The sequence below is a fragment of the Trachurus trachurus genome (genome assembly GCF_905171665.1).
Source record: "Trachurus trachurus genome assembly, chromosome: 1".
Taxonomy (NCBI): Eukaryota; Metazoa; Chordata; class Actinopteri; order Carangiformes; family Carangidae; genus Trachurus; species Trachurus trachurus.
Window position 1 is genome coordinate 26,997,532 of NC_139891.1, and position 24,838 is coordinate 27,022,369.

The 24,838-nt window shown below is 43.2% G+C and overlaps 1 protein-coding gene across 1 annotated transcript in view; it reads right to left on the bottom strand.

Moving 5' to 3' along the window:
• Positions 1 to 1,833: 1,833 nt before the first annotated feature.
• The window catches only part of radil (Ras association and DIL domains), a gene marked incomplete at both ends in the record, with an annotated part of 34,876 nt that continues 11,871 nt past the window's right edge, over positions 1,834 to 24,838 (bottom strand). Inside the window, 17 exons of the mRNA XM_083976015.1 lie at positions 1,834 to 1,933; positions 2,889 to 3,028; positions 4,688 to 4,827; positions 7,226 to 7,577; positions 8,095 to 8,324; positions 9,959 to 10,109; positions 10,918 to 11,090; positions 14,025 to 14,148; positions 15,796 to 15,912; positions 16,197 to 16,309; positions 16,526 to 16,677; positions 16,866 to 16,903; positions 19,325 to 19,455; positions 20,337 to 21,123; positions 22,604 to 22,780; positions 22,902 to 23,017; positions 24,212 to 24,319. Coding sequence (XP_083832141.1) covers positions 1,834 to 1,933; positions 2,889 to 3,028; positions 4,688 to 4,827; positions 7,226 to 7,577; positions 8,095 to 8,324; positions 9,959 to 10,109; positions 10,918 to 11,090; positions 14,025 to 14,148; positions 15,796 to 15,912; positions 16,197 to 16,309; positions 16,526 to 16,677; positions 16,866 to 16,903; positions 19,325 to 19,455; positions 20,337 to 21,123; positions 22,604 to 22,780; positions 22,902 to 23,017; positions 24,212 to 24,319 — 3,149 coding nt within the window. The remainder of the gene's footprint in view (positions 1,934 to 2,888; positions 3,029 to 4,687; positions 4,828 to 7,225; positions 7,578 to 8,094; positions 8,325 to 9,958; positions 10,110 to 10,917; positions 11,091 to 14,024; positions 14,149 to 15,795; positions 15,913 to 16,196; positions 16,310 to 16,525; positions 16,678 to 16,865; positions 16,904 to 19,324; positions 19,456 to 20,336; positions 21,124 to 22,603; positions 22,781 to 22,901; positions 23,018 to 24,211; positions 24,320 to 24,838) is intronic.

Here is a 24,838-nt window from a genome sequence, read left to right on the forward strand (position 1 = left end):
CTGGTTCTTCTTTTCCACACTTTTTCCTTTGTTTATACTGTGAATTGTGAATCTCAGGGCCGTTGATGAGTGTTTAATCTGATTTAATTTGACTTTTCCCTGAAAAAAATATGTTCAAATATGAGTTTTGTTGACCAACAACAAACGTACCAAACATGTTTTTTTTTTCATATATTTAAAGAGTATGATTTGTAGGTCACCACTGTTGTAACTGGAGCTGGTCTGAAGGGTCTAGGCTCTGAGATTGGTGCCTCCAACCTTTTACAATAAAGACAAAAAGGAATTTGGATGTTTTGTTCCATTCGTCAGTAAACTCTTCTTACTCTGGAAAATGAAACCCACGGTTAAATCAGTAGATAATCCAGTGTAATGGATTGAAACTGTTCCTGAAAAGATCATTACTGTTGAATGTTTTATATGTAAAATGTGTGTGCGTGTGTTTTGAAGGCAGAAATCTCTTTGACAGATACAAGTACATCTGCATGGTTTGATATCACCACAACTAAGACTACATTGTTTTTGTAATTTAGGTGTAATGATCCTTTAACCACCTGTGCAAACAGTAATCTACAGTCCAACAGAGCACAGCCTGTATTTTTTTTATCCACTGAAGTTTAGAATAATTACACAACCTTTAGCGGTGTATCTCTGCTTTCAGAAAATACCGTTGCTTTTTTTCCCATCAGTACGTTTCAGTATTTGTATTTCAGAAAGAAAGTTTGGACTAGTTTCTCTCCAAACAGTGAGTGTTAAATATTTACAACCAGTTATTTACATGTCTTAACCGAGATACATACAGCGTATATTCACAAGAAAAAGTGTTGGTTTACAAACACCAGGATTGTGCATCAGGGACTCTGGAGCGAAGCCCAACGTCTCGACGATTCAGCAATTAATAAACAAAGTCCTCCACATCAGCTGCACATCTGCAGCAGCACGTGACGAGTCTCGAGAGTTCCTCTTCTGTCCGGTGGAGGTAAAGTTCAGCGATGAGGTTAAACGTGAATCCGGTACGTGAATCTCCGGTACAAAAAGTCAACATTCATCCACACAATGGTCGTTGTCGTCGTCGTCGAAGTGTGATGAGCAAAACGGAGCCGCTAACAAACAGGTTTATAAAACATTACATAAAGATCCCACTCTAAAAGCACTGTGTAAGACATCATCCGGCTTTCACTGAGGTCGATTCCACTCATAAAATACATTTTCAGTTTGTGTCCAACGACAGCAACAGGCTCAGAGTCTCCTCCTCTTGTCTGTTCCACCATGCTACTTAATGCCTGAATCACTAATACAAATTGTTCTAAAATACAAGTGGAAAAAAGTCCAGAGTGTGTACACGACGTGCTCCGAGGGCTGTGTGGAAAAAGTGGAAACCCTACAATCTACTGTGCTTTTTAAACCAACATGAGACTGCATCATCATCATCGTCGTCGTCATCGTCATCTTACTGGGGCTGGTTCAAACGCTGATTAATTAGGCAACTTTTTCCCGTGCAGCATATTATTCCTTTTGATGTGGCGGTGGGTTACAGATCCTGTCTGTCACACGGAGCCTGTAGGAGTCGGCGGAGCGAGGGAGGGAGAGAGGGAGGGAGAGAGGGAGGGAGGGAGGCAGGTCTGGCAGCTGTGGAGCGGAGTCGTGGAGCGTCTTCTTCTCCAGTTGATTGTTTGGCTTTGTGCTGTCGTTAAGATTCACATTCATATTTCATGCGGCATATGTACGCATGGCCGTGTGTGTGTGTGTGTGTGTTTTTTTCTTCACATCTGCATCCTCCACTGTCTGGTGTAGTGTGTGTGTGTGTGTGTGCGTGTGTTTGTCTTAGCTCGGTGGTCAGCAGGAGGAAGCGCTGATCTTCTCCGAGACGTCGGGGTCGGACTTGGCGACCAGGAAGCGTAGCCGACCTCCGCCCAGACGGATCAGATCCACCGCGCTGCGTCGAGAGACAGAAACAACAGAGTCCTGTTACGTGAAGCTCAGCAGAGACGGAGACAGAGACGAGTGAAGGGAGCATCGCTGTCTGGCCTCCATTAATCAATCAATCAATCAACCAACTGGTGTGGTTAAAGGGATAGTTCAACATTTTTGAAAATTGGCCCATCGCCATGATCCCCCTAGTAATAGCAGTAGGTTTGTAACCTTTAATTGTTGGTCCAAGCTGCTTTTAGATCGGGGGAGAAGAATACCGAGCGGCGCAGCTACACTACGGAGGCTAATGGAATTTCTTGGTTTTGCTCATCAAACTCAGCAAATACACAACCAAAAAACTCAAAAACGCTGTGGTGGACAAGTTGTGACCTGCACATTCACCACGCTATGAGATAATAGCGGAAAGTTGCGAGATGGAGTTGTTTTAGAAAATTTAGAGGCTAAGTCGGACTTTACACTCTAGACGGCTGCTCGGCGGAGTGATTTCAAAAGCGCCTGTTTACTGCAGATACGTCCGTATACTACGGCACTGGCTGAGGTGCGCACACTGTGTCCCTCCGACCAGTGGTTCACTGAAGAAAGTAGTTCCGAGTATTTGCTTCACTTCTCTTAACTTTCCGCTATTATCTCATAGCGTGGTAAATGTGCAGGTCACAACTTGTCCACCACAGCGTTTTTGAGTTTTTTGGTTGTGTATTTGCTGAGTTTGATGAGCAAAACCAAGAAATTCCATTAGCCTCCGTAGTGTAGCTGCGCCGCTCGGTATTCTTCTCCCCCGATCTAAAAGCAGCTTGGACCAACAATTAAAGGTAACGAACCTACTGCTATTACTAGGGGGATCATGGCGATGGGCCAATTTTCAAAAATGTTGAACTATCCCTTTAACATTGTGGGATGACTGCTCACTCTGTCACAGTCATGTCAGTATCAAACAGCAGCATCGTTAACCTCCTCTTTACCTCTGGTAGTCGGCTCCGATCAGACTGGTCCCGTTCACCGCCAGGATCCGGTCTCCGATCCTCAGTCTGCCGTCGGAGGCCGCCGGCCCGTCAGGGATCAGAGTCCGGATGTAGATGCCTGGAGCGTTGAGAGGGGTGTGCTGCAGGGGGGGGAGGAGGGGGATTAGTTGTTTATTATTAGCAGACAGTTAAAACTTATTTTAAAGCAGATATCAGCTTCACGGCCGTTTCGGCTAATGCTGCGTTCAAGGCAGGCTTTTGAAACCGTAAGTTACAGCTTCAAGTCACAACTACGACTTGGTAGCGTTCCAGGTAACCCGTAGCTCGTGTTTTTACCATCCTGTTGTCTGTGAAAGTTCCCTATAACGGCCACTCGTAACTTCCGACCCGTGAACTCGTACCAGATCGAACTGGTATGACTTCACAGGAAGGAAAAACACAAAGTACGAGTTTCTTTGAACGCACCATGAGTTAGCAGCCCCCGCCCTTGTCAGGCATCAATTGGTCCTCGTGCTACGTCACCACATTCACGCGCATCCCTTGGCTGCACACACAGCCCTTCATGCCGTTCTCTCTCCTCATTGGATAACACTTGTATCCCACAAGGAAAATTTTCTCCTCGGGTTACAGCAGAGCAGAGTGACGGAGAGACTCGTGTTTAGGCTGAAATACTTCATGTAAGTGATTGCTGACGGAAAATAGGACTATTTAGGACTTATATTAACAAAAACATTCCACTGATATCTGCTTTAAATGAACTTCAATCTACTAAGTCGTCACTTTAAGAACACTTTTCTATTTTAAGTATTTTTCTATTGCTGCTATATATAGCTCTGGAAAAAAAAAAAAGAGACTACTTCAAAGTTTTTCTTAATTCAGCATCTCTACATGTATGGCAGCCATTCGATTCCAGTGTCAACAGAAGCACAACTCGCTCTACTTAATGAGGCACTGATTCCTGAACCAAATGTTATTTAATGAGGAAGAGTGTAAAATCCACTGCTGCGATTAAAAATTTGCAGTTATTCCACCAATGTTGATTTCTGAACTCTTCCTAAATTGAAAAATAGGTGTTATGTCGTTTGAAAAGAATATGAACTTGTTTTCTTTGCATTATTCGAGGTCTGAAAACACTGGAACTTCTTTGTTATTTTGACCAGTTGTCATTTTCTGCTAATAAATGCTCCAAATAACAATAGCAAACACATTTTTTATTTGAATTTTGGAGAAATGTTGTCAGTAGTTTATAAAATAAAACAAAAGTATTCATTTTATTCAAACACATATAGTAAAACCAGAGAAACTGAGTATTTTGAAGTGGTCTCTATCTATCTATCTATCTATCTATCTATCTATCTATCTATCTATCTATCTATCTATCTATCTATCTATCTATCTATCTATCTATCTATCTATCTATCTATCTATCTATCTATCTATCTCAGAAGCTACAACAAGAAACTGGAAGTCTCTCCTGAATAATTTCATATTTGATAACTGATTATATCTGATTGTTTCAGAGCTGAAAATTATTGTAGATATATCAATAACTAGCTCATCCTTTGAATCATCTGGAACTGGATGTTTTGAGTATTTAGCACATAATGAGAGGCGACATTTTAACAGCTGTAAAAAAAAAAAAAACTCTTTCATAGTAGAAGTTGTAATAATGTATGACTGCAAATGAAGTTTAATTGTTCGCCAGTTCTCCAGTGAGTTCAGTAATGACCTTTATTCCCTATGCTTGTACACAATATAGAAAAAAAACACACTGAGTGAAACATAAGAGGAAGACTCACCAGGCCGTCTATGAGTCCCATGCCCAGTCCGTAGGGTCCTTTGTCCAGTTCCACTACAAACACCACACACAAGTCATCAGGAAGGGGAGGGGCGCCAGGGGAGGATACAGGGAAGGGAAACTCACACCCACTAATACACCCTGCAGAGGACACGGACACCCAAAATCCACAAAAACCACACACAAACAAACACACACACACACGCACACACACACAGGGTCTCGCTATGGGGTCGGGCAAACATAAGAGGTTCTGCTGTGCACAAGAGAGACACACACAGATACTGAGACGCATGCAAAACAAGGTGCAGCTGACGATCGGACACAGAGACATCTTGGCCTGCAGATGTCACACACTCACTACACTGTGGAAACAGGACGGCGCTGTCATGTGAGGTACAAGCTGACCCACTAGCTCAAGAGTTTGAGCCGCTCAGAAACTGTTTGAAGGGCTGTAAATGTTAAGCTGCATGACTTGGTTTTTCTTTTTTCTTTTTTCTTTTTGGCCAGTAGGGGGCAGAGAAACTCACTTCTGATACTGGATGTTCACCTTAAAATGGTTCACATGTTAAAGGAATAGTTTTTTATGTAGTTCACCCTCATGCTGATGAATACTCTGAAGTAGTTTTTTATTCCTCAAAGTGCATCTGGAGAACTGGGAGGGGGGTTCATAGTCCAACGAATTCCTTATATGAGAGTCAATAGCACCCATAAAACTACACAAAAACCCTCTAATATTCCTCCACACTGCTTGTTCGCTGCAATCCAAGTGTCCTGAAGGGATATAGTCCAGAGTTTACTCGAAACAACATCATTTAGGACATTTTTACAGCCTAAACAGTCCTGTATTGCGCTCTCACATTCACGCATGTGAACATGAGAACGCGACCCAGGCAAATTCAATACAGGACTGTTTAGGCTGTAAAAATGTCCTAAATGACGTTGTTTCGAGTAAACTCTGGACTATATCCTTTCAGGACACTTGGATTGCAGCAGACGAGCAGTATGGAGGAAGATTACACGTTTTTTTTTTTGTTTTATGGACTTTTTGTGTCAGGCGCCATTGACTCTCATATAATGTTTTGGTTGGACTACGAACCGGCCTCCCGGGTCTCCAGATGCACTTTGAGGAATAAAAAACTACTCCAGCATATTCATCAGCATGAGGTTGAGTCACTAATGACTGAATTTCATCTTTTGGTGAACTATTCCTTTAACAGACTATAGGTTACACGAACACATCCTGCAGCCAGAGAGCAGCTGTATCTCTCTGACTGTAATCAAGTTTCTGTACGTGTGCTGAAAGTCTGAAGTAAGTTGAATCCAACTCTTGAGAAAACACAATTATAAAGCATGTTCAATGCTCTTCTCTAGTTGCTAAAATTGTTTTTGTTTTGTTGTTTTTTTCTGAATTTGGTGCCCTGTAGACAACACACAGCGAGTTTATCAGTGCTTTTTAGTGGAAAAACAAACTGAAAACACCAATCAGAGGCTAAAAATTCAGTTTAGGTGCATTTACAATATACACACACACTGTATATTGTATATTGTGTATTAGTAAAATATCATGTCATGTCACGCATCAGTCTGAATCATAGACTGTAAAAAGAATGGACGTAGCGTCCGTGACGTCACCCATTGGTTTGGGGGAGTCTGTTTTGTGCCGCTACTACGGGGGTTAGAACCGCGCCATGTTGGATTCTACTTGCCATATTTGGAGCGGTGCGGCCGTTGGCCGGCCGAGAGCCCGCCTACTGGCCTCGTAGCAGCGGTCGCCGGACCTGTCACTCAACGGTTCTGCGCCCTGATTGGCCAGAACTTTAACCCTAATAATAGTAAAACGGTAGAGTTTTAAAAAAATTCACCCCCCTCAGAGTGTGTGCGGGGGTAGAAACTATCGATTGAGACCAAAAAAATAAAATGTACCAGGCTGTAAATATGTTTTTTTAAGCTGTAAAATCGGCTATTTTAACATGGGGCTCGATTGGAGTTGCTCCCTTCTGGAGCCAGCCCCCAGCGACAGCCGAGGGGATTGCAGCTTTTTGAATGCGGAAGTGAGCTTCACTTCTCAGACCGACAACTGCCCCCTTGGTCTGAATCAGTGTTGAGGAAATCACTTCTTTGGATGCTGGACATGACTTGTTTACATTAAATACAGTTTTAGTTCAGTTCATTTGTTCATTCACGGCCTCATCATGTCATCTTATATTAACATTTTTCCCGTGGGCTCCTTGTAGAGATTTTAAATTTTGGGGGAGAAAACAGCAATAGGACCACATTGGTGCTCTGTATCAGAAGATACTGAGGTATCTGGATCGTAATAATAATAAGTAAGATTTAGATTTTCAGCTGCACAGCTGGGGTGGACAAAATAACAAAAACACTGTGAGTCACATGATGAAGTAGAAAAATCCTACAAAAACATTACTTTTATGACCTTTACTATATTTTGTGGCCTTAGACAGTGGTGTGTGTGTGTGTCATCGTGTGTCGTGTGTTGCTGTTATTTTGTCCACTTCCTGTTTAAAACTCCACCTACCCTCCAGTCCGTTGGTGATCAGTCCATTGGTCTTCTTGCTCTCTGCTACAGCTCGACTGGTGCAGCCGTTAGTCTGGGTGTTGGGGCCTATGATCGGCCCTCCCCCTCCTCCTCCTCCTCCCCCTCCGTCCGGGTACAGCGGGGTGTTGGGAGGGGTCAGGAGGCAGGACGGGTCTGGGTTTGCTGGCCGTGGATGGTGAATGGTGCCGTTCCTTCTCAGGCTGTGTGTATGTGTATGTGTTTGTCCTGAGGGTCTGTCCCGTCCCCTCTCCTCTCCCGTCTCCGTCGTCACCGCCTCGTCCCCGGGACCCCCGGCGCGGGGACTGTTGTGGGTCGGAGGCAACAGCTCCCTCTGTGTCGGGAAGGGAGAGAAAGACTTAAGAAGCCAGTACGAGGTCTGAAGTTACATGGATGAAAAGGCAGCGAATCAAAAAGAGAATTAATAATCCTGTCGTCTTTGAGGATTTTTTGCTGCACTCTACTGTTTTGCACTTCATTTAGATATGATACGAGTTTAAATGTGTAATAATTTACCTTTTGGAATATTTGTGAATGTATATGTGACCCTGTGTGTGAGTGTATGTGTACATATGAGGGTGCAGTAACACTAGGGATTATGGTCTAGTCAGCCGTTCCCACTAATTAGACAGCCTAAAGACTAATCAGATTAACCATGATTTAACCATGTCTAGGTTTCTGTGTGTGCGTGTGTGTGTGTGTTGGCTGGAGTAGAGGGTTTTTGTCTTTCATTTATGGGATTATGAGGAACTCCTCAACAACCACAGCTGCCGAGGCACATGGCCTGGATTACCGCTATTTGACAGTATGCAGCAGTGTGTATATATAAATGTGTATATGAGTCTTGTGACCTGGACGTCGGGCCAGTCGGCAGTGTTGGTCCCGTTGGAGTGTGTGTGCACGCTGGGAGCGGTGCTGGTGTGTGTCTGCGTCTTGGTGCGCAGCCCCCACAGGTAGTGGCGGATGTAGAGCAGCTGTCTGTAGATGCTGTCCTCCACACACTCGCTGTCCAAGTCCACTCTGAAGCCGGCGCTGGGCAACACGATGGGAGGGTGGTTCTCAAAGCTCTCCAGGAGGTCCACTGAACACACACACATATATACACACACAAACTGATGTTAACAGATGTACACACACACACACACACACACACACACGCACACACTCATGCATATACATCTACAACATTAAAGGCCTGATCCTGGGTTGCTGCACAGCTGCTCTGTCGGCCTCTCACTCTCTCTGTCTTGCAGCTACTTGTTATAATACAGCAGCTACTGCCTACTCTGTGTGTGAGGGTTGTGTCAACATCAGTTTCAGTTTCAGTTTAGTTTATTTGAAAAGGGACAATGCACATTAATAAAGATTGTATAAAAAACATGTAAATGCACCCGAATTAGCTTAAAAAGCGAGTTTTCATCGACTGTCCCTCTGCCAGATTGTACACGGCAACCTTTAAAAAAGAACAACAATGGAATAAAATATTGTACCACATAGGGTAGACACAAACACATACCAACTGTCCGTAAATACATACATAATAAATACACATTTGGATGACAACAAGGTGATGCGTGTCCACGTTAATAAATACACATTTGGACAACAATAACAACATCAGTGCTCACAACAACATCTCATCTGTTGGTACTGAACCAACAGACATGATAAAACTAGAAGTCCTGCCTCCACCACTCAAGACTAGTTTCAGGTTTTAACCCTGTTTATCCAGATTGACATTCATTTTCAACCATTTGTGTGAAGTTTTGTCGTAATTGCTGTGTGAAGTCTAAAACACCGACGTTGATTTCGCTGAAATCTAATCCGTTTGTTCTTGGGTGGACATTTGAGCCAATTTTTGAAGAAAAGTCATGTCCACACCGACCATTAATGACCTTTGAGGACCCAAATCCCATCAGTTCATCCATGAGTGCTCGTGAATGTTGGTGCCAAATTTAAAGAAGTTCAGCCGAGGTGTTATTCTGGTGTAGACAAGTGTCCTGTGAGTTACAGACATCTGTAGATTAATTACGTCATAATTAATTTTGACTTAATTAATCATGCGTTATAATTACAGGTGTCTAACTGTATATCATTTCGCACGGTGCAGTTTATGGCGCTGTATTGAACTGTATTTATTTCACAGATTTATGTTTCCGCTGTCAGGCCTGCTCTCACTGATACATGTGCACATGACAGACCTGCCTCCAAAATTACCATAAAGTTCAAAACCCCTGAAACAAATACAACGTAAACTGAACATTGAAACTTTCACGAAGGTTGCATTATTGTCTGAGAGCGCATTAGTCTTAAATGAATGTCACCTGAGTGTATACTGTACTGTATATCCGTTATCCTCAGTGATCAAAACAAAGGCATGAATCAAACTGGGATACTTGTGCATAATCACAAACCACAGACGCCCTTCAGGACGTGAACTAACCCAAACAGACATTGATCGCAGTAAACGTCCTTGTTCTGATTTATTTGTAATTGTTTGTGCTCTGTCTTCACTAACGCCCTCCACAGAGACGCTGCCCTACAGCGCTGCAGCCGCCACGCTGATGACCTTTATTTTCAATGGCGCTGTAATAATTGCCCAACATTAAAATAGATACAGACTCCTACAGATATAATGCACCTACAGGCCAAACATAACATGGGCTTTATGTTCCCATAACAATAAACTTCAAATTCATGCACTACAGTACGCACCTGTTCTGTAGATGTAAGCCTCGTCCTCGCTGCTGGGTTGCCATGTTGGGACGGGGCCTATCTCTGCTGTGAGCTGGTACTGAGTGAGAATCCTGTGCAGCTGGACGGGTTTGAGAGTTGGATGCTCACCGGACAGCGCTCGCCAACTCAGCTGCAGACAGAGAGAGAGAGAAGGAGAAGAAGAAGAAGATGCATGGGAAAAATTAGTCAGAAACCCTGGGAGATCCTTTTGTAGCACAGGTAGGTGTTATAGAGAGCCTACTGGTAAGTGGAAGCAGGAAGTAATGCTCGCCATGGGACTTCAATTCGGAAAAAAATCTCCATGTAAGTGAACGGGACTCAAAATTTTATTTCAGGATCTGATTGAATTGTGCCGTGAGAAAAATACATGACTTCTACCTGTTTAAAACATTGCGTTTCATGCCAAGAAATAAGCAGTTTGTTGTAAAACTATTATAAAATAAAATTCTGAAAATCCATAACCAGAAAGACTACAGGTCGCGTAGGTGACGTCACACACCACATGTCACAAAATACATTCTTCCGTTGCTGTTTTACGACAAACTGCTGATTTTTTGGCATGAAAAACAAGGTTTTAAATAGGTAGAGGTCATATATTTTACCCATGACACAATTCAATCGGATCACAAAATAAAATTTTGACTCCCATTCACTTACATGGAGATTTTTTCCGAATTGAGGCTTCCGCTCAGGCTCTCTATTGGCTGTATGTCACAGAACTTTATTGATCAATAGCTGATCAGACATGACTCAAAAGACCTCAGGATTTGACTGGAGTGATGGAATTAATGGAATTAATTAATCATAATAAAGTAAATGTTTCTGTTTATATTCAAGTATTTATTTGTAAGTATTATCAACCACTAGTTTAACACATGACAGACCGACAGACAAGCAAATAATGAAGGTGTGTGTGTTTGTTTGTGTGTGTGTGTTACCTGTGTGAGCTGTTGTGGGGCTGTGGCCAGCATGGACACGGTGCTGTTGAGTTTGGTGAAGAACTTGTCGGCCAGATGTCCCAGACCAGACCTGCTCGCCCACTCCATCACCATTCGCAAACACGCCTGAATCTGCAGCACCTTGGACCGCTGGAACCAACCCCGAGATGGACCTACACACACACACACACACACAAAAGCACACAAGCAAAGGCACGACTCTTTGGTTATTTCATCACACTGCAGAAAAATTCCACTTGCATATTCGCACATCTGAGAGGGAGGCAGAGTAAAAGAGGCCGTGTGAGCGCCTCTGTGCATGTTTATGCGCATGTGTTGCACGGGAATAGAGACATTAATTTTTAATTAAGTTGATATTGAAGTCAATGAAACAATAGCAACAGCCACCAGCCGTCGGCTCCGTGCAGAATACAAATCGACTGCTGCAGAGGGGGCTCAGCTGAGTGGTGGGTTTGTGTTTTTACTGCACAACAAGCCTGCATTCCTCACTCTGCCTAATCTCTCCCCCCCGTCTATGGATCACATCAAAGAACTGACGGAAGTTGTGTGGCGAGTTAAGCAGGCGATGAATCCAAATCTAGCATTTGTCAAGTGAGCAGGCATCCCAGAGTTTGTCAATCTGTCGGTACATTACCTCACTGCAGCTATAATGCCTTTTTAAGCTTTTCTGAAATACCCCCCAAAGTGAGCTCAGGCCTCTGCAGCAGGGCTTTGGGACTAACGATGTCAAACAACTGGACTAGAGAAAGAGAGCTTTCCTTTTTTTTTAAATGGACCCTGTACAAAATATTATCTCTTGTCCAGTTTTTGTGACCAACAAACTCTGAGGAAAGCAAACAACATTTTGTCTTCTCCTGGTCACTCGCTTCCAAGTGAGTTTTCTCTGTTGCCCTCAGGTCGTCGTTACATCTCACCTGTCTGTATGACAAACCGTTTTTTTGAAATCTTTTATTCCCTCTGCTATTCTTCTCTTACATTCTTCATAATGATTTTATTTCTTTTTAACATGTACATCTTATTGGTCAATATAAGTAACCCATGTATTTATTCATTCTATTTATTGAGTATTAATTCCACTGTATTCCTTTGTATTTTATTTATTTACTACATACTTTATCTATCTTACTGTGTGTACTTGTGTATTTATATGTCAGTATGCAAGCTGTCCAAACCAATTGCCCCTGTTGGGATTAATAAAGTTGTCTGTATCTGTATCTGTATCATACAAAGTGATGTCCCTAAATTAGAGCAGCTAATAAGATGAAATAAAAGTAACGCAAATACAAGCTTGAGTACACTGCAATTTAGACAATGTGTGACAATAACAGGTTTTTATTATTATTTTCCATTCCCTCTGAATGATCTCTGGGAAAGATATATCTAAAACTTTTAGACACGTCTAAAATGTTTCTATCAAGACTAATAACAGTTGTGTTGTGTGGCTCAAAGATGACAGGTTTTGCCTTTGTTTCTGTTATAGTCACATAAAAAACACTGGAAAATGTAGGTAGAAAAAGAAAATCAAGAGTCATTTGATGTGAGAAATAAACAAGACTAGTAATTGCTGGTGCTTACAGATGATTATTGGTCATAACCAAAAAAAGAAAAGAAAAGCCCAGTTTAATACAAGTTAAGACATGACAGGAAGCTTCCTACAGCATTGTGTTAAGACAGCTCCCACATAACTGTTCAAATATTCTGCCATATGTTTTGGATGCACACACACACTCCCCTCTGTAATAGGCTTATGTCTAGGCATACAGTAATCTATGTGTGTGTGAGGCATCGTGAACAGACGAGACATCACTTAACCTCTTAGCAAAAGGTGTCATAAAGCTTCGTGGCACCTTTAAAACACAGAGACACAGAACCGTCCGAACAGCAAAGAAAGAGCTCTCTCCGGTGTAATCTGTCTGCAGGGAGCCAGGTGTCACTCACAACACACACACACACACACACACACTTGTACGTCGTACGCTGCACAATCAGCGGAGAATGTGCAGAAGAACATTACATCTCTTCATCTTCAGTTCCTCTACTCGTCTTTTTTCCTCCGAGCGAGCGAGCGAGGGGAACGTTCGCGTGAGTTGCAGAGGGCGGGCGCGGCGGTGCAAACGTCAGCGTTACCTGCTGCTACAAACTCTCCCTCCACTGTTACCATGGACACCATCAGCAGAGAAATATCAATGAGCACCCCCCCCCCCCCCAAAAAAAAAAGAAGGGGAGCAGGAAAAAGCCAGATAGACAGGGTGGAGGTGGGGAGGGGGACAGGGGAGCGTCTGCATGAATATAAAGGTGTTTCTCCTTCTCCCTTTTGCCAGACATGTGATCTCTCCTGCCTCCACCGGCTAATGAAGACATATGGCATGTGTGTGTGTGTGTGTGTGTACATGTGTGTGTGTGTGTGTACATGTGTGTGTGTGTGTATACATGTGTGCCTGTGTGTGTGTTGCAGATATAAAGTGAGGATGGAGGTGATGGGAGTCAGACACCGACATATAACTGGTGGTAAATGACTGTTTTCTGCACTTAGACGAGGTAATAGACCATTAGCGAGGAGGGCATCGCATCACAACAACTGAATGGCCTTCCAGCCCTTTACCCTTCACTCTGCCCTTTTCTTTTTCTTTTTGCCCCTCCCTCCCTCCATCCCCTTCTCTATCTCCTCTCTCTCTCTCTCTCTCTCTCTCTCTCTCTCTCTCTCTCTCTCTCTCTCTCTCTCTCTGTCTCTATCCAATCCAACCTCTACTCCTCTTTGTCTCCCCCCCTGATGGCCAGATGGAAGGAAGAAGGGAAGAAGGAGGAGGAGGAGGAGGAGGAGGCGGAGGAGGAGGAGACACAGAATGCAGATAGTAGAAGGTCATTGAGGACAAATCTGGGTTAGTCTCTGTCAAAATGCTGACAAGGACACAAGGACGTGCTCTCTCTCTCTCTCTGTCACAAACACTAACAACTGTATAAATCCTGAGGGAGCTCTTAATGGAGGAGAGCGTGTGTGTGTGTGTGTGTGTGTGTGTGTGTGTGTGTGTGTGTGTGTGTGTGCGTGTGTGTGTGTGTGTGTGTGTGTGTGCGTTCTTCCACGCTACCTTTGTCCATTAGCTGGTTAAACAGCGACACATTGGAGAAGAAGAAGAGGTAAGCAAACATCTGAGCCTGGATCTCCGGGTGAACCTGGTAGCCCTGCAACAGCTCCTGGGCATTTTGAAACACCTGCACACACACAAAAACACAAACATACACACACATAAAACTTAAACATAACACCACAAACTTTACACATTATCAGCTCACTTCATTTCTCCGGTGAGACTACACCTGAGTAAAATATTCAAACCAGCTTTGACACATTTGGAGCATGTATCTCTTTTTTCTTTTTTTTTTATTCATAGACTGACTTTTTATCTCATTGTTTTGTTTATTTATATATTTATTTTTAACCTATATCTGTAGGAAATTTGCTTAATTATTTTAATTATTTGTTTTTATTTCATGCTTTTATGTTTATTTCATGAATTGCAGCACTTTCTGTCGAGTCCTATTTGTTAATTGTTTTATGTTTTTTTATGCCCTGTTCTGATTTTGATTGAACCTGAACCTTGTCGTCTTCTCTGTGAGATCTCTGCATTACATTACATATGCATTCAGTCAGTTACTTTGAGGAGTTTGTCTGTCCTCAGTCGACCTCTGCAGATGTTTGTCACCTCGTGTGAGTCAAGATTTCTTGCTGCACGAAGCAAAATGAAGAAGAAGAAGAGGTGTCAACCGCCCACTCTGTCCTACGGGCCAGTGTGTCTCTATTTATAGCAGAGAACAGCCTCTCCAGGTGCAGCAGCGTGGTTGACAGGTAAGACAGTTCGGAGACAAGCTGCAGATCGTTTCAGGATGTTTTAACCCAGTCTGAGAAAATCCTAAGAATTAAAGTTGGAAAAAAGAATCCAGTTTCCAGTTTTATCTAAACCTCAAAAAAGAGGTTTTAACTCCATAAAGTGTCGGAAAGTTGAAGATTACTTTATTCTCCATATTGTTTCTTTATTACATTTACACATCCCTGATTTATTTCAATAGTTGTTTTATTAAATAGGACATGTCTTTTTATAATGTAATGCAATGTGAAGCACTGGAAAGACATAAACATCTTTTTTTTGTGATGCTTAAAGCAGAAGTGAGCGGAAATTTTGTGTTAATATAAGTCTTAAGTAGTTATATCTTCGACAGCAATCACTTATATAGAGTGTTTGGTCTGAAACACGGGTCTGTCAGTCACTCTGCTCTGCTGTAAGCCGAGGAGAAAACTTTCCTTGTATCCTACAACCTTTATCCAATGAGGAGAGAGAATGGCATAAAGGGGCGGTCCTCTCTGAGGAGAGAGAATGGCATAAAGGGGCGGTCCTCTCTGTGTGTGCAGCCAAGGGATGCGCGTGAATGTGGTGACGTAGGGACGAGGGCGGGGACTACTAACTCCATCAGCTGACAAGAAGTTAGCCAAAACGACCGGATCGCTTACTTCTGCTTTAATCTTCAGGTCAAATTTGTGATCAAATTAATTCTAATTTTCATTATCAATCAATCTGTAGTTATTTTTTTAGAACTAATTATTGCATATTCACTGTAAATGTACTAGAGAGATAATAAAATATGGTTTAAAAACTCATATATTCAATTTACAATGATATAAATCAGAGAATAACATACAGTAGTTGAAAGGTGTCAACCATTCAACCATTAATTGATTCCTGAAATGGCTGTTAATAGTTAATTAACTTTCCATAAACGATCTCATTGACAAATCAAGTTATTGTTTAATCACTGTCCCTGACATCGCTGCATTACCACTACCACCAAACAAGACGTACTCACCTGGAGGACCCGGCGCACAGGTTCAGGAAACCCGACACCTCCTTTCCAGCAGGGCTCAGAGCTGTCAACCGGGAATGGATTACAGTCCAACAAACCTGGTAACACTACATAAAGAGCCTGGACACACACACAGAGAAACACACACACACACGCACACACACACGATATATACCGGTAAGTGGTGATGGAAGTGATGTGAAATTGCAGAATAACTTCAATTTAATCATAATCTGATGTCATAAATTGTGCGTGTGAGTGTAAAATCCAATCAAATCCTCCGTGTGTGTGTGTGTGTGTGTGTGTGTCTGTTATTATTCATGTAACCCACTTTTTAAAAACAAAGGTAAAAAAATAAATAAAAAGTCTTCATCATTAAGAGAACGGCGCCGGTGACAGATTACCTTGGTGACATAGTAGACACATTGTTGGAAAGTGTACATGATCACTTCTTCTAAGATGGTCATTGCCTCCTCGTTGGCAGATATGGTCGCCGATAGCAACGACTCCTTTGACCCTACGCGGAGAAGACAGAGGCATATTTAGGAGATACACACCGAGAGAGAGGGAGTGTTGTCGCTCCATCAGTATCTATGGGATGGCAGTGTGAGTAATGACTCTTCAGCCGACTTGTTTCCACGCTCATCACTCAGACCGTATGGCAGCTGTGTGTGTGTGTGTGTGTGTGTGTGTGTGTGTGTGTGTGTGTGTGTGTGTGTTTATGAGTGTGTACCTTGCAGTGTCTCTATGCTGTGTGTGTACGCTGGTGCTCGTTGCTGTATAAAGTAGAGGATCTCGATGGAGTTGGACATCCAGAAGAAAATCGTCTGCAGGTCCGGGATCAAGTCTGAGATACTGAGCAGAGACAGGGAGGCCGGGTCTTGGCTGCATGGATGGACACACACAGACACACACAAACACACACACACACACACACACACACAGAGACAAAGAGCAGGTCGGTAAGAAGACAAACACAGACATACTGACACACTGAACACCCTGACATACATTAAACGAGACGAACACAAGCTCTCTTTTCCTTCTAACGCAAGTTGGAAAGCAATACTCACTGCTGAGCTTGCTTCTGAGCCAGCTCCTTTGTCCTCTCCTGAAAGGCGCACACACACACACACACACACAGACACACACACACACAACCACACACACACACAGCAATTAAGTGCTCATTAATTTTTTAGGATGTGCGTAGGTGAAGCACACTTCATGACGCTATCACTGACCTGGAGACAGAAATACCACTATCATATTTACGAAACCTTGCATGCTCACAGTGACGCATGTTTATAATTACCTTATGAGCCTGAATGACAAAAACCTTTTTATACAGCAAATCCCAGTTATATAAAGAATACAGCAGGGAAAATAAGTATTGAAAGCGTCAACATATTTCTCAGAAAATATATTTCTAATAGAGCTATTGACATGAAATGTTCACCAGATGTTGGCAACAACCCAAGTAATGCACACAAGCAAAGAAATCCAAACATTTATAGCCATAAATGTGTAATAAAGTGAAATGAAACAGGGAATAAGTATTGAACACATGAAGAAAAGGAGGTGCAAAAAGGTTTGGAAAGCCAAGAAAGCAGCTGGAGTCTGTCAGTATTCAGGAAGTAATCCTGTCACCTGTCAGTGCAAAGTAATATCAGCTGCTTTAGTCCGAATTGAGGCCGATAAAAAGGTTTCTCATCACCAAGGTGTCACACAATGATGGGGAAAAGCAAAGAGCTCTCAAGACCTTCAGAAACTTATGATGCAGAACATACTGATGGCCTCGGTTACAGACGTGTCTGAATGCACCGTTTTATCCGTTAGTGCCGTTAATCTGGAACTGAAAAGAACATAATCTTAATAAATTTTTAATTCATTCATTCATTTTACTAACTACTAATTAAACTGGCCATGACCAGGTGCTCCTCGCAAGATTTCTGAAACTAAGAAGAGTTGTCCAAAAGCAAAGGAGCACTGACAGAGAGATCTAGAGAGAATTAGCAGGTACAGTTGTTTAAAAGAAAAACATGATTAATGCACACAACCACCATGGCCTCTATGCATGCTCACCATTCAAGTCTATTGACGTGTTCAATACTTATTTTCCCCACTGTATCTAATGTATTGTTTACTGTAGGTTACCATCTACTGACAAAATTGATTGCGATTAAAAGAGAATCTGCCAAATAATTTCCTGACAATTAACTATAAATACACAACAAATCAAAACAAACAACAGTCAACAGTAAAATGTGGACATCAACTATCTGTGCATGTGTGTGTTTTGAGGATGGAGTTGGAGGTAGATGTACGGCACTAAACGTCTTGGCACATCGGACGTCCTCTGGCATGGTGTCCTCCCTGAGTCGTAAGCTTCGATAGTGAAGGCTCTGTCATCTCTAGTTACCAACATTGATCTGGGGACGGCCAGGAGATCCATGCCAGAGGACGTCGGACCGCGGCTTGGCTCATAAACGAGGAAGTGAGAAGTTCAGAAATATAATTTGGGACGGAGTATTGAATTTTATCAGTGTCATTTAAAAAATAATTTTCAAAATGAGGAGCCCATTGAAGACAGGCCAGTGGAGGCTTAATGTGATAATATTTCCTTGAATTAGATCAGATATTTGCTGCTGCAGTCTGAACCGGCTGCAGGAGAGAAAAAAAACAAACTGTGGATATGGATGAATGGATGAATGGATGAGTGGATTACTTTCTTCTGGTCAGTAGAGGATAAGACTTCTTGATATATTTCTTTAGTGAGGAAGCAGAGCTGCACAGTTTCCTTACCTTGTGCATCAAAAAGTGTTTCCAGGTTGATGGAAAACTTTGATTTCACTGAGACAGCTAATACAGGTACTTATAAACTGCTGACCAAATGCAAACTGCTGCTGTGTACCACCATTAAAGGCACAGACAGCTGAACATCGATTATACATTTACAAATAATTATATCAAATAAAAAAGTGGAAACATCTATATTGAGAACAATAATGGACCTAAAACACAGCCCTGTGGCACACCACACATGATAAAGAGGGAAGGAGAATGACGAATTGACAACAGATACAGGAAAAATTATAATTTGAACCAACAAAAAGGGACGTCAACTGATAGTTATTGAGCGACTGAGCACCAACATCCAGCAGTATCAGAATTGAAGAGTTATCAGCATCAGATGCAACCAAAAGATCATTATCGGCCCTCAAAATGGTTCTTTCTGCACGATAATCATTGTAATCTGAATTCAAATACTCTGGATACTCATTGTTATTCATGATTAAATAATACTGCAGTTAAAATGTAAAACTGTGCTCTTGCTACAGTAATCCTTAAGTATAGTCAGGGGAGAATATTGTGTGTCTGTCTGTAATACAGTACAGTACGTATGAAATGCAACCCTGTTTAACTATTCACCTGACCTGACACGGCTGAGCGGTTTCCCTCCACGGGGGGTAAATCTTAATGAGGGACCAAAGTACCACAGAGACAGCTAAGACAGGCAGATACTACTGACCCATGCGATGGTCTGAATCCGCCGCACGATCTTCAACAGCAGTTTCCCAAAACTCCCGGGTGGGAAGGTTGAGGCAGAGTGTTGTATGCACAGACACAGCAGGTAGGCCGGTGTCAGCTTATGGTCGTCTCCTGAGAGGGAAGACACGGGATTAAAGGGGTCGCATCATTTCATTTATGAAAAAACGTACTCTGTTCTTTAATGGATTGACTCTATATTACATTGCACTATAAAAATCTGCATGGCACGATATTACTAGAGGTAAAAACAATTCTATATTTGCAACACAAATGCAGCGATGATAGATAGATAGATAGATAGATAGATAGATAGATAGATAGATAGATAGATAGATAGATAGATAGATAGATAGATAGATAGATAGATAGATAGATAGATAGATAGATAGATAGATAGATAGATAGATAGATAGATAGATAGATAATTTATCCTGAAGGAAATTCAGTTTCTCAGCTGCACAATCAATCATCAACAAATCAATAATAAAAATAGAGCAATAGAATAATTAGCAATAAAGAATTCAGGTGATAGGTAACTAGAAAAAAGCATTTCCTGCAGGAAATGCATGTGAATGCTGAAAGCAGCTGAACTGAAGAAATTGTTGAAACAATGCTGAATTAACTAAAGAAACAGCTGAGGCAATTTTGAAAAAGGCTAAAGCTGAAACATAAAACTTGAAGGCTGAGAGATGAGTGTCTTTCTATGGGTGAAAAGCAGTAGAAATGTTAAAAAGGTAGAAGAAACTATTGAAATACTGCATGTGTAACAGTTGAAGAGTTTGAAGAAAGAAAGAAAGAAAGAAAGAAAGAAAGAAAGAAAGAAAGAAAGAAAGAAAGAAAGAAAGAAAGAAAGAAAGAAAGAGTTTAGTGCCATTTAAATAGTAAATGAGGGTGACAATAAATAGCCAATGATACTAAAGTAAAACTAAAATGCACTACACTGTCCAGGTGACATGGATAGATGTAGATTACATTGTAAATCTAAGACACACCTCCAGGTTCAATGAGGGACACGATTCTGTTCAACAGCTGGTCTTCATGAGTCTGGTCAAACTCCAGCTGCAGCCTCCTTTTCTGACCTCCTCCTCCTCCTCCTCCTCCTCCTCCTCCTCCTCCTCCTCCTCCTCCACCTCCTCCACCTCCGCCTCCTCCTCCTTCTCCTTCTCCTCCAGTCAGACTGAGGGCTCCTCCTGCCGTCGTGCCCCCGCAGCGGGGTTTCACCAGGTGAGGTTTGAAGGTGCGCCTGACCGCCGGAGCGCTCAACACCTGGGCCGCTCTGCTGTCCTTCAGCACGGAGCCGCACATCTTACAGGTCTGAGCGCCACCGCCGCCGCCGCCGGCCTCTCCGTCCTCCGCCCCGGCGTCGTACAGCTGCCCCAGGGTGCGGAGGCGTGCCAAGGTCTGAGCGGGCAGAGGCTTGGCGCCCGTCGGGTCCTTGTACAGGAAGATGTAATGCGCCCCGAAGGAGAGGAGGTCGCCGTGCCGCAGCGTGGTGGAGCGCTCGCAGCGGGAGAAGTTGACCAGCACCGTGGCCTGGAGGACGGGCTCCACGGCGACGCAGAACCGCTGGTTTTCTGCCGCCAACTCCTCTCCCTTGTTGTTGTTGTTGGTGGTGGCGGCGGCGGCGGTGGCGGCGTGGCGGCGGGGCGCGGGGACTCTGCGCAGGCGGCAGTGGAGCGGCAGGATGTCGGGGGAGAACAGGCAGATGTTGGGACGAGCTGACGGAGTCTCCTGTCCGACCGTGTGCTGCTCTCGGTTCAGCAGGTAGACCAGGCAGTCCTGCAGCGCACAACACGACACAGCACGACACAACATGACACAACAACATGACGTCACGATGAGGTCAGAAACATCATCTGCAAGTTTTAGAAGTGCTCTTTCTTTGTGTAGGTTTGTTTTATGGGTTTTTCTTTTTCTTTGTGAGTGTATATATGTAAAATCTTTTTTTTTATTAATCCCCTTCATCTGTCTATGTTTATTTTTTATTTTGAGATACATAAGTTACTATAACTTTAATGACCTTTAAAGAGGAACTATGCAAGTCTGGTTGCTTTTCCTCTGTCTTGCTAACCCTCCGCCTGGCCATGTGCATTTGTTTTTAACAAAGCCGGAGAAAAAATCAATCCATGGAGCTGTGGATAAGTTTATATAACATTTACGATTTTACGACGTGCATATTTGTGTAGTCTTAACTGTCATAAACAAAAGATTGACGGTTACGGAGCGCGTTTGTGTCACGGTGCTGCAGAGACGAGAGCTGGGACACCGGGGCGGCGACCAGGTAGCTACTACACTGATGTTACAAGGTTGGTTTTCAGCCATGAGACGCCAGGTGGAAGGCACAGAGCCTCCATTCTCACTAATAACAAGCCAAAAGCCATGTAGTTAACTATCAAAATTACTTCCATTTGAGTCCAAGATAGCCTTTCTACTAGCTACTGGAAAGCTACAGGCTGTCTCCAAACAATGCAACACCTATTGTGAAAAACTACATGTTAACTGGTATGATCAGAAACCATTCTATTTCTGGTCTCCCCAAAGTGAACAGATAGATAGAGAAGACCGTTGGCCACAGCAAGTGGGGCTTTTCAGATAGAAAGGCCATCTTGGACTCAAATGGAAGCTTATGAATTAAGGAAATTTTCTATATACATGTTAAGCATAGATATTCTCCATAAAGTGCTGAAAAATAATAATTTTCATGAGAATTTGTCAGGTGAATAGTACTTTTTTTGGTCTTTTTTGGGATGTTGAGGGTGATATCCTAAAATTGAGTTGCAACAAACCCCAGAATCTTTTTTCCATGCCTTCCCCTATGTGTCAAGATACTCTCTGCCAAATGTTATAGTTGTATGACTATTTATGCCATTGTAGTACCTAAATATTTGCATTTACATCATTTCGCCAGCAAAATGACCCCAGAAAGGGGTTTTGGCCCCCTGTAGCTTTCCAGCAGCTAGTTGACCGGGTTGTCCACCCAGGTTTTAATCCTTGAAGTTCCTAGATATCATTTCTGGTGTCAAACCTTTTACAACGCTCCGTGTCCGTTTTTTTGCTTTGCCCCCTGGGTAATAAGGTAAAAATGTAGCATATAGCCACGGGAAATATCCTGCATAGTTCCTCTTTAAACGTATACGTGTAACTGTCTTTTATGTTTTATGTTCAAAATGAGAAAAATCAATAAAGAGAGTTGAGAAAAAGAAAAAAAAAAGAAACATCAGACATCTGCAACAAGACACAAGAAGTTCAATATCTTCACCTGTCGGTTGAACCCCTGCAGCAGCAGCAGATGTGGCGACTGGTACAGAGAGTGCCTCACCCCTCCCTGACTCCCCTCCTCTTTCCTCCGGCCGCTGGAGGCCGCTTCACGCTCTCGGCCCCTCAAGGGCCCCGGCAGAGTGGAGTAATAACGCTTGGGCTCCTCTCCTACTCCCAGCTGACGAGACACGCACACACAGAGAAACACATAAGCATTCAGGATTTAAGCCCGTCTGATAACAGTCCCATGCATAATAACAATCAATCATCCGGACTAAGCCTCAGTGCGAGGCCCCCACCTGGTTGAGGCTGGTTTCACTGAGGCTGCGGCAAAACGAAGAGTTGCTGGACCGGGGCAGGGTCAGTGTCCCCTTCGCCCTGTTCCTCTGGAGCTTACGAGCTTGGGCATTAATATCTACAGGATGGCAGAGAGGAATAGCAAGCGAGAGAACAAGGAAGGGAGAGAGAGAGAAGGGCAAGAGGTAGAACGGGTGGAGAATAATAATAAGGAAGAAGCAGAGCAGGGAAAGAGAAGTTGAGGACACAAGAACAGAGAGGTGAAGAAGAACGTGTACTTAAATGTTACATGCAATCGTTAAAGGGATAGTTCAACGTTTTGGCAAATTGGCCCATTGCCATAATCCCGATAGTTTTAGGAATAGGTTCATTACCTTTAATTGTCGGTGCAAGCTATTTTTAGAACGGCGGAGCAGAGCCGCGAGCTGCTCAGAGCTACGCTACAGAGGCTCATGGGATTTCTTGGTTTCCCTCATCAAACTCATCAAATACACAATCCAACAACTCCAAAACGCTCTGGTGGACAAGTTGTGACCTGCACATTCACCACGCTATGAGATAATAACAGAACGTTACCAGACAGAGTTGTTTTAGAGGTAAATTCATGCAAAAACACTGATGTGTGTTCCCGACGGGGGCAGTTTTTCAGCAAGCAGTCTCTGCATTTGCCTCTAAAACAACTCTGTCTGGTAACGTTGTGTTATTATCTCATATCATGGTGAATGTGCAGGTCACAACTTGTCCACCAGAGCGTTTTGGAGTTGTTGGATTGTGTATTTGATGAGTTTGATGAGGGAAACCAAGAAATCCCAATAGCCTCCGTAGCGTAGCTCTGAGCAGCTAGCAGCTCTGCTCCGCCGTTCTAAAAATAGCTTGCACCGACAATTAAAGGTAACAAATCTACTGCTTTGACTATAGGGATTATGGCAATGGGCCAATCTGCCAAAATGTTGAACTATCCCTTTAAAATGTAAGTTTGACTCATGAGTGAAGTCTGGATAAAGTAACTTCTGAGGCACAGTCGGGTGCGAACTGAGTGGAAACCAGTTAAAACCAGTAAGATGAGGCAAATGGTGCTGGATGAGGCAGCACATGTGGCTGACGACAGTGAGGTGAACTCAGCCGGCTGCTCCTCATGGTTTAACCCTGACGACGACGTTGAGGCCATGCGATGGCTCACACAGATTTACACACTCACACACACACACACACACTGATTGATTGAATCATTGGCAATGGGTGTGGTGCAGGTAAAGGGTGGTCTCCATGGCAACAATGACTGACAGCCACCCTACCTGAGGCCAGGCCCCACCTTTAGAGCTGGACTGTACCACTCGACCAGACCGTAGGGGGGAGCTCCTGTGTTTGCCAAGCCCGGAACGACCCATTAGAGCCGCCAGGAATTGGGGGGTTTTGGGCCCTACAGCAGGGTGGGAGGGGTTAGGAGGAGGAGGAGGAGGAGGAGGAGGGAGGGAGGAGGGGGAGGGCTGAGAAAACACCCCCACCTCGACAAAACACCAAGCACAGACCAACAAACTCCCATAAACACACACACACCATCCGAACACCACAAGACACGCATGCACTGTGGTGCACAAAAAGGCTCCGTGATGCTTCTACCACCAGCTGGTGAGGAGAGACACTCAGGAGTGTTAAAGGGGCATTTCCACTCGTAATCGATGTTTACCTCAGATATCAGGTCACCTATGATCAGTTCATTTCATACCATCCATACTCCCAACTGCAGCGTGTGGACGTTTATGTTCGTTTTTGTTCAAGAATCTATCGTTTTTTCAGTGTTCGTTAATGGGCTCTGGACTAATTTTTAAATAGTTCTGTAGTCGCAAGTAACGTCCTTTTTACCATCATTTAAATTTTAAAATTCACTTTACAATTAATTTAAATCAGAGAGAACACAACAGTAGAGGGACTCTGAGGC